Here is a 16381-nt window from a genome sequence, read left to right as displayed (position 1 = left end):
ATGCGGTTCTCTAGATGAATGCACACACGTGTGCAGTGTGACATGCGTGCGTTTCCCCAGGCAAGGTATCGCTTTCAATGATTTTGCTATTAACGGTACTCTGTTTTTGGCGGAGGTGTACATACAGTTTGAATACACAAGTACTTCCCCTCTCTCTCTCTGTCTCTCTCTCTCTCTCTCTCACTCCCCCCCGCACACACACACACACACACACACACACACACACACACACACACACACACACAATGAACTTGCTGTCATACTCTGAAGACAAATCGATGTTCTCCTTTTTAGACGGCTCAGATAAACACAAAGCGGATTGAACGCTTGAAAAGTCTTTCTCAATTATTTTTATTAAGACTTTATAATTGTTTTACGAGTGCACACGCCTTTGTTTTTTCATAGATTTTTAAGCTACTGATCAAAGCTGAACGTTTCTGGAAGAAGTCCTCTATTGATTTTAAACACGACAACCTGCAAGGTACTGGATCTGTGTAATTGGTAAAATATCTCATTTTGATGGCAATTCTATAGTTAGTATTGTTAATGTTTCCATCGCTTTTATAGTTCGTTTTAACAGTATTTTATAGTTCGTTTTAACAGTATTTTAGATTTAGATTTGTAAAACATATTGCCTTATACTGTTGTATAATGTAGCTTTTTAATGTGCAATATCGTAATTCATTAGTTTGCTTTTAGATTTACGAAATTATTGGTACCATTATATTACTTCTCTATCGCACTATCGTGTCTATGTCAATATTCAGATTTGATACAATACATTTAAAGACATTTATCATTGTATGGCAATTTATTCAGGCATAGCACAGAACGCATTTCAGAACATGTTTCTGCAATACAGGTGGAAAACACTGAGAGACTATATTTTCCATATTACAATGCATGTTAAGGTACCGGAAAATGAATTCACGAGTCCACGTTTTGATTCTATGTGTGTTTTGATCATTTCTTTGTACAGTCATGCGCATAATTTCCTGTTGCACTCTTGTGAAACTGTTGACAGCATTAAACTGAAGACCTCCGTGTTGAACTTTCTGAAGGAGCAGCGGTGAGGTTTGGAGGGTAGTGAACGAACAGATGATTTAACTTTCCTCGCCTCGCGTTACCCTTACACGGAGACCAAAGAACCAGTAATACCATCAAAACGGCTGCCATGCTTTCTATCTTAACAATTTTGCTGCACAGTAAGTGTCGTTACATTTATTATAATTGTGTGAACTCTCAGTATATACACCTCGGTGCCCTTGCAATGACGTCATGGCTTGAGTGGTTCCATTAACTGTCTATGACGTGAATGTGTACCGTTAGTGGCGAAACTGTATGGGCATGAAATATTTTAGTTGAGAATCAAAGAGCTTGCGGAACCCCAGGGGAAAGGGCTGAGTCTTGAATTTATATATATATATATATATATATATATATATATATATATATATATATATATATATATATATATATATATATATATATATACACACACAGAGCTATGGCCAAAGGTTTTGCATCCCCCTCTAGAATGAACTCATTTTGCTTCATAAAGTCGAATGAAACCCGGTGAATAATGTTACCTTAACATATTGAATTGCACACCGCTTTGTAGTTTTCCATATAGTTCATGAAAAACTGACCAAAATTGAAAAATATGACATTTCGAAATCCAACATGAAATACTACTGTACTGCTATTATGGCTTCCGGTAGACTTTTGCGATTTCATTCTGTAGTTTACTTGGTTATAGATGTTAAATAAAATATCTAAATGATGTTCATATATATGCACTTTGTTTTTAATTCTGTCTGAATCCTAAAATTCTAGGTGATGCAAAACTTTTGGCCATATATATAGTATGAACACACACACACACACACACACACACACACACACACACACACACACACACACACACACACACACACACATATATATATATATATATATATATATATATATATATATATATATATATATTAGCTCATATATATAAAGAAAACAGAGAAAAGGATATTTCAGGTACTTAAAAAGGTAGAATAATTGATTACAAATCAATTATCAGGACGTTTCGGACTACAAGTCCTTCATCGGCTGAATACAAAAAAACAGTGCTTTAAGAAGTTGATAATAAACAAACAAGTAGTCTTTTAAACAAAATTCCAGAATGATGATGATGATGATGATGATGATGATGATGATGATGACCTCAGAATAGAATGTTCATTCCGAATGGCTCACATTCCTTTTGTTTCCTGACAGCATTAGTTCCATAGCATTGAACCATCCCACAAACTGTGATGTCTTCTATAGTGTGGTCATTTCTGTTAAAATGTCTGGCGACAGGAAAGGTAGAGGTGTTAATTCGTATACTTCTCAGATGTTCCACGAAGCGATCAGCCAAGCGTCGTTTTGTTTCTCCAATATATAGCTTGTTACATTTGATGCAGCCAATGCAATATACTATTCCTTCACTAATGCAAGTAGAAGTATCATGGATAGTAAATGAGGATTTTGCTCCCTTAACTACTGTGTTGCTGTGACTGTATTTACAAGTTGCACAGCGTGACCTATTGCATGGAAACGTACCCTTAAGACTGTCCAGATTGGGTCGAATGTTACTGTGGACCAGATGCTCTCTTAGATTTGTGTCTCTTCTGTAAGACATTAGAGGAGGGTTTTTGAAAATAGGAGCTGTAGAAGGATCATCTTGAAGAATGCTAAAATCTCTATAATATTATACACACACACACATACCACTCTTTGCGTGAAGTGTCTCCTACCCTCTGTCCCGAGTCTATCTCCACTTAACTGACTGGTCAGTTCTGGACTAGAAGTCCTAAATCAACCCCAGTCACTGTTTCAAGCACAGAGATGAAGTAGTTAGGTGGAGCTGGACTCAGGGCAGAGGGAAGGAGAGACACTTCTTCACACAGAGAGCAGTAAGGGGATGGAATGGGCTACCCAGCCATGTTGTTGATGCTGAATCACTGGCATTAGTTGTGAGATCAATCCCCTTTCAGCAGCCATGTTTAAAATGTTACTGGGGTATATTATGCAGTAGAATTCAGTTCACTTTAAATAGCGCATGAACTTGATTGTCGTGTTTAATTGCGTCTCTAAATATGGGTGTCATCAGATAGCTGGCCGGAATGGAAGGTTCGATAGGCTTATTTTCTGTTAAGGTGCCTCCGTTTTGGGTTAACCACATTTTGCTGTTCAATAGAAAGAGAGGAAACCAGACAGGTCTTCTGTGCTTCAACTTCTTTTGATTATCTGACAAAGAAAAACAAGCGTTTCCGTTCACATTCAATGTACTCTCAAAAACAAAATAACTCATAAAGACCAAATCCACCTTATAAGGTATTCAACCTGCATCACTGGTCCCACTTCAAAATCCATGGCATTGATTCTTATTAAAACTAACAGCATGCTAAGTAGCCTCCCTTTAAATGAATGCGTACAAAGACTTTCGCATCAATGTTCTTCTCTCTTATTAGCATTTGCAATATTCTCACTGGCCCCTTTAAAGGAGTCCTTGGATCAATTCATTTTCCTACCTTTTAACAGAACTAGACACTTTAAAGGGTACATAAGGACCTTTTTATTTTTTTGTGTTAAATGTTCCCATGTGTTGCTACAGCTGTTTACGTCAGACGTGTGTATTGTTTTAAAAAATTTTATTTATTTTTTTATTTTTTACATTTTGACCACTTTTTAAACTTTTAAATTGGATTCCCTGCCTCAAGATGGCTTCCCGTGTATCCGCATGGACCTCTCAGAACTACATTTCCCATCACCGCCCTGCTCACTGGTAAATCCATCTCAGTTACATATGTGAGCAGGAGGATGATGGGAAATGTAGTTCTGAGAGTAAAATGTAAAAAAAAAATTAAAACAATACACACACCTTACGTAAACAGCTGTTAATCAACATTGGAACATCCTTATTGAAACTAGCATACAACAGCCCTACCCTTACAAACAACTTAGCACAGGATTTCTGCAGTTTCGTCAAGCTTATCCCATGTTTATACTGTGCATTTATCATCGTTTGCCTTGGTTTTAATGTACTTTGCAATACCTCACTGCTCTTTACAATTCTTCCCTGTGCCTTACCATGATTTTGCTGTGCTTTATTACACTTTGCTGTGCTTTTACTAGGAGAAACTTTTACAAGGGCGGTTTCCAACTAAGGGAGTGCTAGCCAAGGCTTAAAAATGCATTTCCGTTCCTTTTATTAAGGTCAGTTAAAAGCGATAACTACAGGGCACATTAAATACAGTGGGATTGTATTATTTTTTTAGTTTTGTACTATAAAGTGAAAACCACGAGAAACGCTTGTTTTATACTAGAGAAGGAGACGGTTCTCTTAAAATTGAACTCTAAAAAATATTTAGAATTAATGGCCTCCTCTCGTTCGGAAAATAGTCTATTTTCTTAAGTACACTTGTGGCTTTTTCTTAGCTATAGTTAACATGTAGTTCACAGTCACTCTTGAGTTGGACTGCAGTCATTCTGTGGCAGGCTGTGCTGTGTTTGGAAGGTGAGCCTTGGTGATGTTAGTTCATCTCATTGCACTTCAGCGACCCCTACTGGCGAGACAGAGTGTTCCCAGGCTGAGCCCTCACCTCCAGGGCTCAGTAACAGTTTCTCACATTCCTGCTCGTCTCGGTGCTCCTAACTCTCTCACTCTCTCCTCTCCCAGTCTGCTCCTCAGCCAGCTCTTTCAATATCAACTCCCAGCTCCCTCCTCTCCCTGGGGACTCTTCCACACAGTTTGGACACAAAGTCCTCCAGTTTGGCTCTGGAAACAGAACAAGGTGAGTTCTTTAATTCTGAGTCTCTTTATTTTGCTGTCTGTTAACTGTCAGGTTTTATTTTTTGATCACATGACGTCCCTTTCAACTTATTATTCAACAGGTTTCATTTGACTTTATGAAGCAAAATTAGTGAATTCTATAGGGTGATGCAAAAACTTGTAGCCAGAGATGTAGAAGCATGATAGTAGATAGTGCCATGAACCTTGCTAAACTTTTTGAAAATATCTTTCAAGGATAGAATGAAAAACGAAAACATGATTTGTGCAGCTTTTCTATAGGGACATGTGTGACCGAAGAAGTGAATTATGGGATTGTAGTCCTAGGCAAGTCTTCTGATTAAACTCGACAAAGAAATACATCTCCCAGCATGCACCGCGGCAGATATTTCAGTCAGAGTGATTAGCTCTTCGGTCAGGGCTAGGGAAAGGTTTGACAGCAACCTGTGGTCCGCCAGGAATCCTATCAGCACCCTGGTGAAAGGAACATTTTATTCCAAGCTGCTTCTAAATGGATCACTGCTGTTGGAGCTCAATTGTATGGGCAAATGAGAGAGAGGCTTTAAAAGGCTTGTTTGGGTTTCATATAAAACCGGCCAGGAGAATCGGAGTATCACATAGTTCTGTTGTCTACTCACTTTCTAGTTTAGATGCACATTGTATACCCAACCAGGGTGTGGCGACTGAAACAGAGAAACCATTTCATTTCTGAACTTGAAAGTCTGGTAGACCTATCCTTATAATAGACGTCAGAGCTCAGATTCTCAAAAGACACTAATAACAATTCTAAACAGATAAGAAGCAACGTCAAACTCCTGTCAAGCCCTTCAGCTGAGTTGTTGATTTCTGTCTGGGTGTGTTTTTCGAGTAAAGAGGTTTGACAATCTCGCTGTACAGTAACACTGAGTTCAGACCCCACGACTTCCTTCAGAATACCATTTGACTGATCATTTCCTGTTTGGCTCATGTGAATTGTTGAGTTGAAGGTGTTTTTTATGATAAGGCTGCTGCATGACTTTCACTTTCTTTAGAGGTGCAGAATTGTTTTCCGAAGTACCTTTTTAAGACGTGCGATCAAATGTTACCATCTTGAAACAAACAATTTGTCAAAATTAACACCTTACCAGTCTCAAAGAGGTTGAAGATTGCATAGGATAGGGAGACTGAACTGGTCCCTTACCCCCTAAGAGAAAGGGGGCTCCCTCCAGTCCAGGGCAGGCTTGAGGCATGGAGACTGAACTGGTCCCTCACCCCCTAAGAGAAAGGGAGCTCCCTACTGCTTCAAATGCATTTAGTGGCAAAAATGTTTGTATTTGTTCATATTGCAGAATTAAAAACTGACTGTACGATGCTATCTGAAACTAATACATGAATGACGTCTGAAATAAATTCTACATTGTACTGGAGAGTGTTTCTTCTTTAATAGGCGATGGGGTACCGGTCTAGTGTTATAAAGTGGTGCATCGTCACAATGTGGTACGCGTACCAAAACTTGACCGTTAGAAAGTGGTACGCTGTGAGATTTTGGTAGAGGTGCGATCAATTGTGATGTGATATGTGTTTGCCAATTGTCAAACAGAGATACATTTACCATGAATTCTACTTTTTTTTCCCCAAACCATTAATTATACTTTTTTTTTTGCAAACTTATAGTGGAAACAGACAATCAAGTTGTCTAAAATACTGTACAAGACCCAATGCACTGCATATGATAAATATTTGCATACTGTTTTCTTAATGGTGGAAAAAAATGATCAATTAAATTTTAAAAGATGAAAAAGACCGAAAACAGCATAACGTGCCAGATTTGAATGGGCATGTCTGTGCTTTCTAAGCGGAAGTTGTTTAGGCATGCACGAGCAAGCGCAGGAGAGCCTGGAGATCGCAGGTTCGAATCCAGGCTATGTCACAGCCGACCGTGACCGGGGGTTCCCATGGGGGCGTCGCACAGTTGACCGAGAGCCGCCTGGGTAGGGAGGGCTTAGGTCGGCAGGGGAATCCACATTTCACCGCGCAGCAGCGACCCCTGTGGCTGATAGGGCGCCTGCAGGTCTGCAGTGGAGCCGTTCAGATCTGTGTTGTCCTCCGGCACTAGAGGTCTAAATTTAAAAAAAAATGTTGAAATAATTATTTTCTTCCCAGCACCATTGTAAATTAGCTTATAGCTAAGTCTGGGTACAATACATCTTGTGATTTGTCATGAATGTTAAAAATTGTACATTGTCCCTGTTAAATAAACATTTGATTTCCTAGATTCTTAGTAAAAATGACAGGGGGTTGTGAAAGCAGAAATGATGTTACAATGCCACGTGCTATTAGTTGGAAACAGTTTGAGTCAGACAGGAAATCTCTCAACTGACAGAGGGTTTCAAAACATCCCCAGAAAAGAAATAAAATTCCTGGTCGAGCAGGGGGTTCAATACAACAGCAGTTACTGTCAACACATCGAAGTACAATACCCGTTCGATAACAGCCAGCATGGCTACATACAGGTCTCAGTTACAATTCTGAATCGTCTGTTTAAAGTCTATCGTGCTTACAAAATAATCCCACTCTCTCTCTCTCTCTCTCTCTCTCTCTCTCTCTCTCTCTCTCTCTCTCTCTCTCTCTCTCTAAAACTCTAACTCTTTCTCTCTCTCTCTCTCATATACATATATATATATATATATATATATATATATATATATATATATATATATATATATATATATATATATATATATATATATATATATATATATATATAATGTATATGTATATATGGAGGAGGCTGTGTAGTCCAGTGGTTAAAGAAAAGGGCTTGTAACCAGGAGGTCCCTGGTTCAAATCCCACCTCAGCCTCATTGTGTGACCCTGAGCAAGTCACTTAACCTCCTTGTGCTCCGTCTTTCGGGTGAGAGGTGGTTGTAAGTGACTCTGCAGCTGATGTATAGTTCACACACCCTAGTCTCTGTAAGTCGCCTTGGATAAAGGCGCCTGCTAAATAAACAAATAATATATATATAGTATTTCTTTACATGGACAGTTCAAGACCCCCCTGTCACTGTTTTCCCCCCTCTCTGCAGGATTATTGTCAGCGCCCCTCTAAAAGACAATGGGACAGGAGGACTGTACAGCTGTCAGTACAGCAGCCAGGACTGTGCAGCTATCAACCTCCACGGTAAGAGACTGAACCATGTGGAGCATCAGTCAGGCTCTTATTATCAACAACTCAACATTTGAATGGAAGGCCACTATGATGAGGTTCTGTAATGTACTGGTGAAACTGCACTTAGAGTTCTTTGTTCAATTCTGGTCACCACCGCACCAAAGGAACACTGTGGCCCTAGAGAGAGTCCAGCGAAGAGCAACCAGACTAATCCCAGGGCTTACAGTACTGAGCTGTGAAGATGTGAATCTATTTAGCCTAGAAATTAGGGGGGACTTGACGGAAGTGTTTATAATCTTAAAATGAGTAGATAAACCCAAACCAGTACTTTAAGCGCAGCACAGGAACCAGGACTAGAGGACACACAGTTGGAGTGGAGACTCAGGACAGAGGGAAGGAGACACGTCTTCACACAGAGTGGTGAGGGGGTGGAATGGGTTACCTAGTCATGTTGCTGAGGCAGAATCACTGGGATCCTTTAAGACCCGACTTGACAAAGTTCTGAGATCAATCAGCTGCTGGGAACCGGACGAGCTCAGATGGGCTGAACGGTCTCCTCTCGTTCGTAAAATGTTATTATGTTCTTAATGTTATGTAAAGGAACCGGGAGAAACGATTCCTGTTTCAAACAAATACCGCCCCCCCCCCATCCAAACTACCACTTTACACAAAGCAGCACATCTCCACTGTGCAGTCCATTAGTAATCCAAGTTGTGCTCGTATACTCTACAGTCACTTTAAAGCTATAATTATAAAGAGATTATAAAGACGTTCTATCCCACCTGATGAAAGCCCTGCTGTGTGGAGCGTATTCTGAATCCTGTTCCAGTCAACGATCTCGGCTGGAGAGTTCCTAACTGCACTACAGTGACCCCTAGTGGTCAGTAGCTTGTTAACATCCCTTAGTTCAGTGGAAAGAGGCGCTTGACAGTAAAGCAACAGTCTCCCCTGTAGGGGGCAGTGTCAGAACTCTGGGATAATACTGGTGTTCTCTTTGGAGCAGGGCAAGCTGGGATATCTCTGGGGCTCTCCATGGCAACAGATACCCACAATGCAGATCATCTAGTGGTGAGTATTGAACCAGAGGAAACAAATCGAAATGGACTGCAATGCAGTGCACTGCACTGAATTAGCCCTTATGCAAGAAAATATAGTACAATTTACTGTCAACAAGGCTTAACCACGATCAAACCAGATTTATTCATTATTGATTATATTATACAATGTATTATCTTGCAGCAAGACCCCAAATGGGGGAAAATATGAAGTTCCATACAAAAAATCAGGACATAGCTTGAGTTAGTCACAAGAGGACTATTTTTTTTTTAAAAGATCTGGACAGAGGACACATTTTGGGCTGCTACTGCCTCTGATGGCCTGACCCTTAAAGTGCTTGCAGCTAATCAATAATCCCATGCATCTTACCCGCTGTGCACCTCCATTCTCTGTGTGGAGTTGTGAAAGAAACACATGTTACAGCCAAACATGTTTTATTTTATTTTAAAAACATGATATCTGACACTAGGTGAAAGAAAGATCTGTTAGTCTGGTCAAAAATGGTCCCCACTTCCTCTATTGACTGACAAAGTTTCCTGTAAGGCATGGGAAGTGAGAACTAACTTATTGTAACACCAGATACCATGATCTGAAATGGAAATGCATGATTGCAGCAACATGTGTTTCTTTCAAAACTCCACCTTTCAGAGCTATGTAGCTGCTGGAATTTTTTTCATTTCCAGTCTGAGGAAGCTGGCTCTTGTGCAGTGATGTGATCTGAAGTCACGTGGGTCTGTGGCTTGTGTTTTAAATGATGATGTGTTCCTTTTGTGCAGTCCAAAAAACGATCTGGGAATCAGTTTTTTTAAAAAAAAATACTTTGTATTGATTTTTACAGGACCTCTGTAAACCAGCACACTGTATCCAGCACAGTGATGCTGGATTAGACAGGTTTTACTTTATATATGTTATACCTGGTTATTATAATTATTTATTTCTTAGCAGACGCCCTTATCCAGGGCGACTTACAATTGTTACAAGATATCACATTATTTTTACATACAATTACCCATTTATACAGTTGGGTTTTTACTGGAGCACTCTAGGTAAAGTACCTTGCTCAAGGGTACAGCAGCAGCGTCCCCCCACCTGGGATTGAACCCACGACCCTCCGGTCAAGAGTCCAGAGCCCTAACCACTACTCCATACTGCTGCCCTGGTTTGTGATCCTTCTACTAAAACTACAGTCAAGAAGCATTGATTTTATTTCCCCTTTTTTGTATAGCGCTGTTTTTACGTTGTGACACTAAACAGGGAACAGAAGGTTGATACTAACATTGAGCTTCCTTGACTGTCTCTCTCGTTTTCAGTCATTCTTAGACACTGGGCTGGATAAACAGCCGTCCCTTATAAAGCTGTGTTGAAACTGTGTTCACGTAAAGTACAGATAGCTACCAAAAGAACTCCAGTAAATCTTATGTACTGTGTATCAGGATCACTTTGTAGATCTCACATTTTCCTAGCTGAAAAAAACACATTCATTATGCAAACATTGTGCAAAGCTTCACAAGGATTTAGACCGCATACAGAACTGGGCAGGAATGTGGCAAATTAAATATAAAAAAAAAATGTTTGCTTCTTTTTAATGGTTATTTTTCAGGGACTCGCAAAATAGTGCAATAAATGTGACCTTTTCGAGGATGTATTTATTTGGACTGAAACGTCATGAAGTCATTTCAATTTATTCTTTGCTTCTGAACAGAGATTTCCAAGCGGAGGAAAATCAAAACGAAACAGGCGTCAGTCAGACCCGACGCTTTCCGATTGGCTTTGGCTATCTCCGCCCCACTCGATCACAGCCAATCAGAAACGACTCCTAAAGTCAAAGTGGTGAAACCTGTTGAATAATTAACAAAGTGTTCTAAAGCAGAACCCCGGTCACATCCTCTAAAGGGGAGGGATTTATTGTGAGCTCCTGATAATTAAACATTGAAAAGACCTACGGATCGGGTGTATCTGATTCTTGATTTTGTCTCTAAGGCTTGTGGTCCCAGGTTGTCTCACTACTGCGACCGGAACAGTTTTCTCAATGGAGTCTGCTTCCTGCTCATTGAAAACCTCAATGTCTCGGAGACGCTCAAGCCAGCTTTTCAAGGTACTGGTGCATTGAGCAGGCTGGAGGGTCATTATTATTATTTATTTCTTAGCAGACGCCCTTATCCAGGGCGACTTACAATTGTTACAAGATATCACATTATACACTGTTTCACATTATACAGATATCAAATTATTTTCACATACAGTTGGGTTTATACTGGAGCAATCTAGGTGAAGTACCTTGCTCAAGGGTACAGCAGCAGTGTCCCCCCCACCTGGGATTGAACCCACGACCCTCCGGTCAAGAGTCCAGAGCCCTAACCACTAATAATAGATAATCCCTCTAAATAAACAGAAAAACACACAGTGAATATTTAGCAGATCTTTTGGAATCTTTTGAAAATTCATTCCGATCCCACGACGGAATGGCCACAGTGTTCCAAACTGCGTTGCTAAGGAGATTTAAGGAAACTAATTCTGCGTTTAAATGTCACTTTTCCATCCGTTGCTCTCGTTCTATAGACGCTCTGAGGGGCTCCTCCTGAGTTTCTGGCTGTCCTCACCCATGGAATAACTACAGGACTCAAACTGTTACAATTAAACAGTATTTCAATTCAGTTCTAATCTAACACAAAAACTACCATTTAATTTCACAGAAACACAGCGGATTCAGTATCTGTGAAAAAGAAAACATCCAAGCTGTAGAAATGACCAACAGCTTAACTTAGAGACTTCTGTTTCGTAACTCATGTAAGAAAACAAGGCTTACCAGTAAAATTACACAGAGAAATGCATTACTACTAGAGTGTATATGAACTAGCCCTAATACAGATTGACAGATGAGGTTACTGCTGGAATCTGAACAGTTGGCGATGTCAGCTGTCTCTCTCTTTTTCCAACTGGGAGTCAGTGCTACAGTGTCACCCACGTGTAACCCATGTGACCTGAACCCCCTCCCTCTAGCTCAGTGCTGCCCAGACACGGTCCTGGAGAGCCCCTATCCAGTAAGTTTTGTAGGTCACCCTAAATCGCTAATTTCTAAAGACTGGGAACACATGGAAGTTGATCAATTAAGCAAATAACTTAAGGGAACTCTGGTCATTGGGTCAGTTTGCATGCTGGGAAAATGTCATGACATGTTTACTGTCATGACTTATTTAAGGTGGTACGGTCTGGATTACAATTTTAGTTAGTTTTGGTTTATGTTTGAATACAAATGTAATACATTATACAAAAATCAAATACATCATGAAGTTTCAAAGCAGGAATTGTTAAATTAAACAAACCAAAATGATCTAAAATTATAATTCAGCCGTACCACCTTAAATAAGTCATGACAGTAGACGGATAAGTCATGACATTTTCCCAGCATGTAATCCAGGCCATTGAGGGCTGAAAAGGGTAGTTCATTTTTTTCTACCAAATGATCTCTAAATGATCTCTCAATTACTTCATTTAGCAAATCACCTGCTTAATTGATCACAATGAAAATGTTCCAGGCGTTAAGAAATTAATGATTAAAGGTTACCTATAAAACCTGCTGGATAGGGACTCTCCTTTGGGCAGCACTGCTCTAGCTGGAACAACATACATTCCTCCGAGAGGGGGAGAGAGTTTAGCAATCTCCAACTCCTCACCTAACAAAGAATAGATGTCACCTCTCCATGCATCCCTAGCTATTGCATGTACTGAAAAAGTTCAGTTCTCAGCAAGAAAGAGTAGATTAAAAGATTATTAAAGGTATATTAAAATGCTAAAATTGTTACAAGTTACAGCGAATTCCTCACTCAGCTAATTCCGGGGCTGATCCCAGGACTCAGTGAGCTGTGAGGGCAGTGAGGCGTAGGGGATATATTAGGAGCTGGAGTTTTAACTGTACAGCTACGGCCACAAGTTTAGCTTCACCCTATAGAATTAACACACGTTGTTCCCCAAAGTGGAATGAAACCTGCTGAATAATGTTAGGTTAACATTTTGAATAGCACACCGCTTTGTGGTTTACCATATACTTAACGAAAAACTGACAACAAAAATGTGACATTTCGAAATCTAACATGAAATACTAATGCAAGAGTATTATGGCTTCCGGTAGACTTTTGCAATAGCATTTTGTAGTTTTTTTTTTTTTTTTTTTAATCACATGATGTTAAATAATATATTTAAATTATGTTCATATATATTAATTATGTCTCAATCCTTAAATTCTAGGTGATGCCAAACTTTTGGCGAGAGCTGTATCCTAATGCATGTAATTGACCAATCAGAATCATTATTATTAATTTCTTAGCAGACGCCCTTATCCAGGGCAACTTACAATTGTTACGAGATATCACATTATTTTTACATACAATTACCCATTTATACAGTTGGGTTTTTACTGGAGCAATCTAGGTACAGCAGCAGTGTCCCTCCACCTGGGATTGAACCCACAACCCTCCGGTCAAGAGTCCAGAGCCCTGACCACTACTCCACACTGCTGCATCAGTGCATGTTCACTCCTTTAACCTGATTGGCTCCTATTTGTGTTATACATGACAAAACAGACAGCTTACAAGATCTCTTCAGCCTGGGAAAAAGAAGGGAGAGAGAGACTTGATCAAAGTTAAGAAAACCCTAAGCGGTCTAGATAAATTTAACCCAAGACACAAGCACCGAGATTGGGTTGAGACAGAAGGTATGTGTGGAAAAAGTTTAGAACGGAAAGTGTTTTACACAGAGAGTAATACCGGTATGGAACAGCCCATCTAAAACGCTAGGAACATTTAAGAACAATTCGATTCTGTCCTATTGATTTGGATCCCCCTGGTGGGGTCCCAGGGTATGCTGGGATGGGCCGCTCCATTGGGATGGGTAACCTGTTGCTGTCTCTTTCAGAATGCACTGACTCTGGCCTTGATGCATTAATCCTGTTTGACGATTCTGTGAGCATCACTTCCAAGGATTTTAATACCATGAACACATTTATCAAAAACACCATTCGAATGTTCACCGACCCCAAAGCACAGGTGAGGCTTCATAGAGTCTGCTTCCCTTCTTTAACAGTGCCATTGACGAGAGCTGTGTTCCTTTTACTGAAAGCAAATGTCTTCTGGGGATGTGAGGGTCTCTACTGGTAAAGGCACGGCCGCGTGGTGTGCAGGGGGGAGTCACATAGTCAGGGGAGCGCAGGGGTCCCCGAGGGTCTCCCCTGGTAAAGGCACGGCCGCGTGGTGTGCAGGGGGGAGTCACATAGTCAGGGGAGCGCAGGGGTCCCCGAGGGTCTCCCCTGGTAAAGGCACGGCCGCGTGGTGCGCAGGGGGGAGTCACACAGTCAGGGGAGCGCAGGGGTCCCCGAGGGTCTCCCCTGGTAAAGGCACGGCCGCGTGGTGTGCAGGGGGGAGTCACACAGTCAGGGGAGCGCAGGGGTCCCCGAGGGTCTCCCCTGGTAAAGGCACGGCCGCGTGGTGTGCAGGGGGGAGTCACACAGTCAGGGGAGTGCAGGGGTCCCTGAGGGTCTCCCCTGGTAAAGGCACGGCCGCGTGGTGCGCAGGGGGGAGTCACACAGTCAGGGGAGCGCAGGGGTCCCCGAGGGTCTCCCCTGGTAAAGGCACGGCCGCGTGGTGTGCAGGGGGAGTCACACAGTCAGGGGAGCGCAGGTTCCTGGCTGTGCCAAGTGGCCAGAGTTTGCTGGGCATTTCTAAGGAAACAATTTGTTTGATCACAACAGGATCTCTATTAAATCACACTGCCAGATTGGTGTTGATTAATCAACACGTTTTGAACCCATTTCATTAATACCTAACAACTTCAAACTTCTTAAAAGGAATTACTCAGAAAGTACCTGGGCCGCCCTATTTTGTGACAGACTAACCCATCCAGTTGAAGCTGCTTACTGTATTGAGTGCAGAGCTCGGACTGCGAAAGATGCTTGTAAATGACAGTATCAATGTGTTCGTGTTGTTTCCACAGGTTGCCGCGGCTCAGTTCTCCACCGTGACCCGGCCTGTCTTCCAGTTTGAGAACTTCCGGTACAATCGAAACCCGGATGTGCTGATGCAACACGTCCAGCAGACGAGGGGAAACACGTACACTCCCAGCGCAATCAAATACGTGCTGTGAGCAACCATCTAAAATGCTTTTCATGGAGTTCATAATTTCCATGAAATGTACCCATTGCTGTCATATGTAGTTCCCGGCGAAAATACACATTTTGAAAGCGTAGTGTAAATCCTATCATTTAAAAGTAAATACAGCAAACATTTGCCTTATTGATGCACTAGCTGTTACACTGCCTTTAGGAACCTTGCTTCCTGTAAATGATGCACCAGCTGCATCAAAGATGGAAAACAGTTCTGCTAAGGATCGTTCTGTGCTGTACAAAAAAGCAACAACACTATTTTTTCTACTTTGAAATTTATTGTGTTTTAATCGTGAAATATCTTCAAATACTTTGTGAAAAAAAAAATATCCTTAACTATCTAGCCTAGAGAATGTCGAGAAAATCACAAGATCTCCTAGTGACTCTTCATGCTCCACTACCCTATACAAGCCACAAGAGAGTTTGTGTGCAACTATTCAGCAACAATCATGGGAAAGTAGAAGGATCTTAATGATAACAAGTATGTTAACAGCAATCTCCTGCCCTGGCTGGAAATTCGAAATTAGAGCTACCGCTATGATGGAAAAAAGATAATGAAGGGTTTAACCACGCCTGACTCCCCACAGTGTGGCCTACAGATGGACGGATGTACAGACAGACAGACACCCCCTGTGTCCTCACTATCTGATGATCTCAATAGCTTAAGTTATATAATGTTAATGTGAAGTTCCCTGACAACTGGATATGCAGTTCTCCAGATGTATGGAAAAATGTATGAGACACAGATCTGTACACAGCAATGAAATCCTTACCAGTGAATTCTCATCCGTGACTTGTAATCGTACTTATTATTATTATGCTTCAACAACTGCTGCTGCTGCTGCAGAGTCACTTCCAATAGGACCTCGTTTGTTTTGCGTCTCATCCGAAGGACGGAGCACAAGGAGGTTCAGTGACTTGCTCAGGGTCACACACACACACAGGGAGTCAGTGGCTGAGCCGGGATTTGAACCTCCTGGTATCGAGACCCCTTTCTCTAACCGCTGAGTTATTGTCTTTGTTTTTAGAGATGAAATGTTCACAGAGGTGAAAGGAATGCGCCGGGAATCTAAGAAGCTTCTCATCGTGATCACGGACGGACTGTCTAATGACAAACTGACATTCCAGGATGTTATTCCGCTGGCAGAGAAGCGCGGGATAATCCGATACGCCATTGGGGTAAGAGGCACCGTGC

General features: G+C 41.2%; 1 protein-coding gene across 4 annotated transcripts in view; it reads left to right on the top strand.

The window, feature by feature from the left end:
* Nucleotides 1–255: 255 nt before the first annotated feature.
* Nucleotides 256–16381, top strand: part of LOC117404520 (integrin alpha-D-like) — a 36635-nt gene continuing 20509 nt past the window's right edge. For 2 of the 4 annotated variants that reach the window (XM_059015462.1, XM_059015460.1), the window contains exons 1-9: nucleotides 256–481; nucleotides 1025–1205; nucleotides 4718–4832; nucleotides 7894–7988; nucleotides 8980–9044; nucleotides 11013–11127; nucleotides 13944–14074; nucleotides 15018–15163; nucleotides 16215–16365. In XM_059015462.1, coding sequence (XP_058871445.1) covers nucleotides 1175–1205; nucleotides 4718–4832; nucleotides 7894–7988; nucleotides 8980–9044; nucleotides 11013–11127; nucleotides 13944–14074; nucleotides 15018–15163; nucleotides 16215–16365 — 849 coding nt within the window. In that variant the 5' untranslated portion in view covers nucleotides 256–481; nucleotides 1025–1174. Of the gene's footprint in view, nucleotides 502–1024; nucleotides 1206–4717; nucleotides 4833–7893; nucleotides 7989–8979; nucleotides 9045–11012; nucleotides 11128–13943; nucleotides 14075–15017; nucleotides 15164–16214; nucleotides 16366–16381 lie in introns of all 4 variants that reach the window. The other 2 variants (XM_059015461.1, XM_059015463.1) reach the window with 2 other exon arrangements.

Source organism: Acipenser ruthenus, chromosome 50, assembly GCF_902713425.1.
Source record: "Acipenser ruthenus chromosome 50, fAciRut3.2 maternal haplotype, whole genome shotgun sequence".
Classification (NCBI taxonomy): domain Eukaryota; kingdom Metazoa; phylum Chordata; class Actinopteri; order Acipenseriformes; family Acipenseridae; genus Acipenser; species Acipenser ruthenus.
Note: the sequence above shows the minus strand (reverse complement) of the source record. Positions and strands in the feature narration are given on the sequence as shown.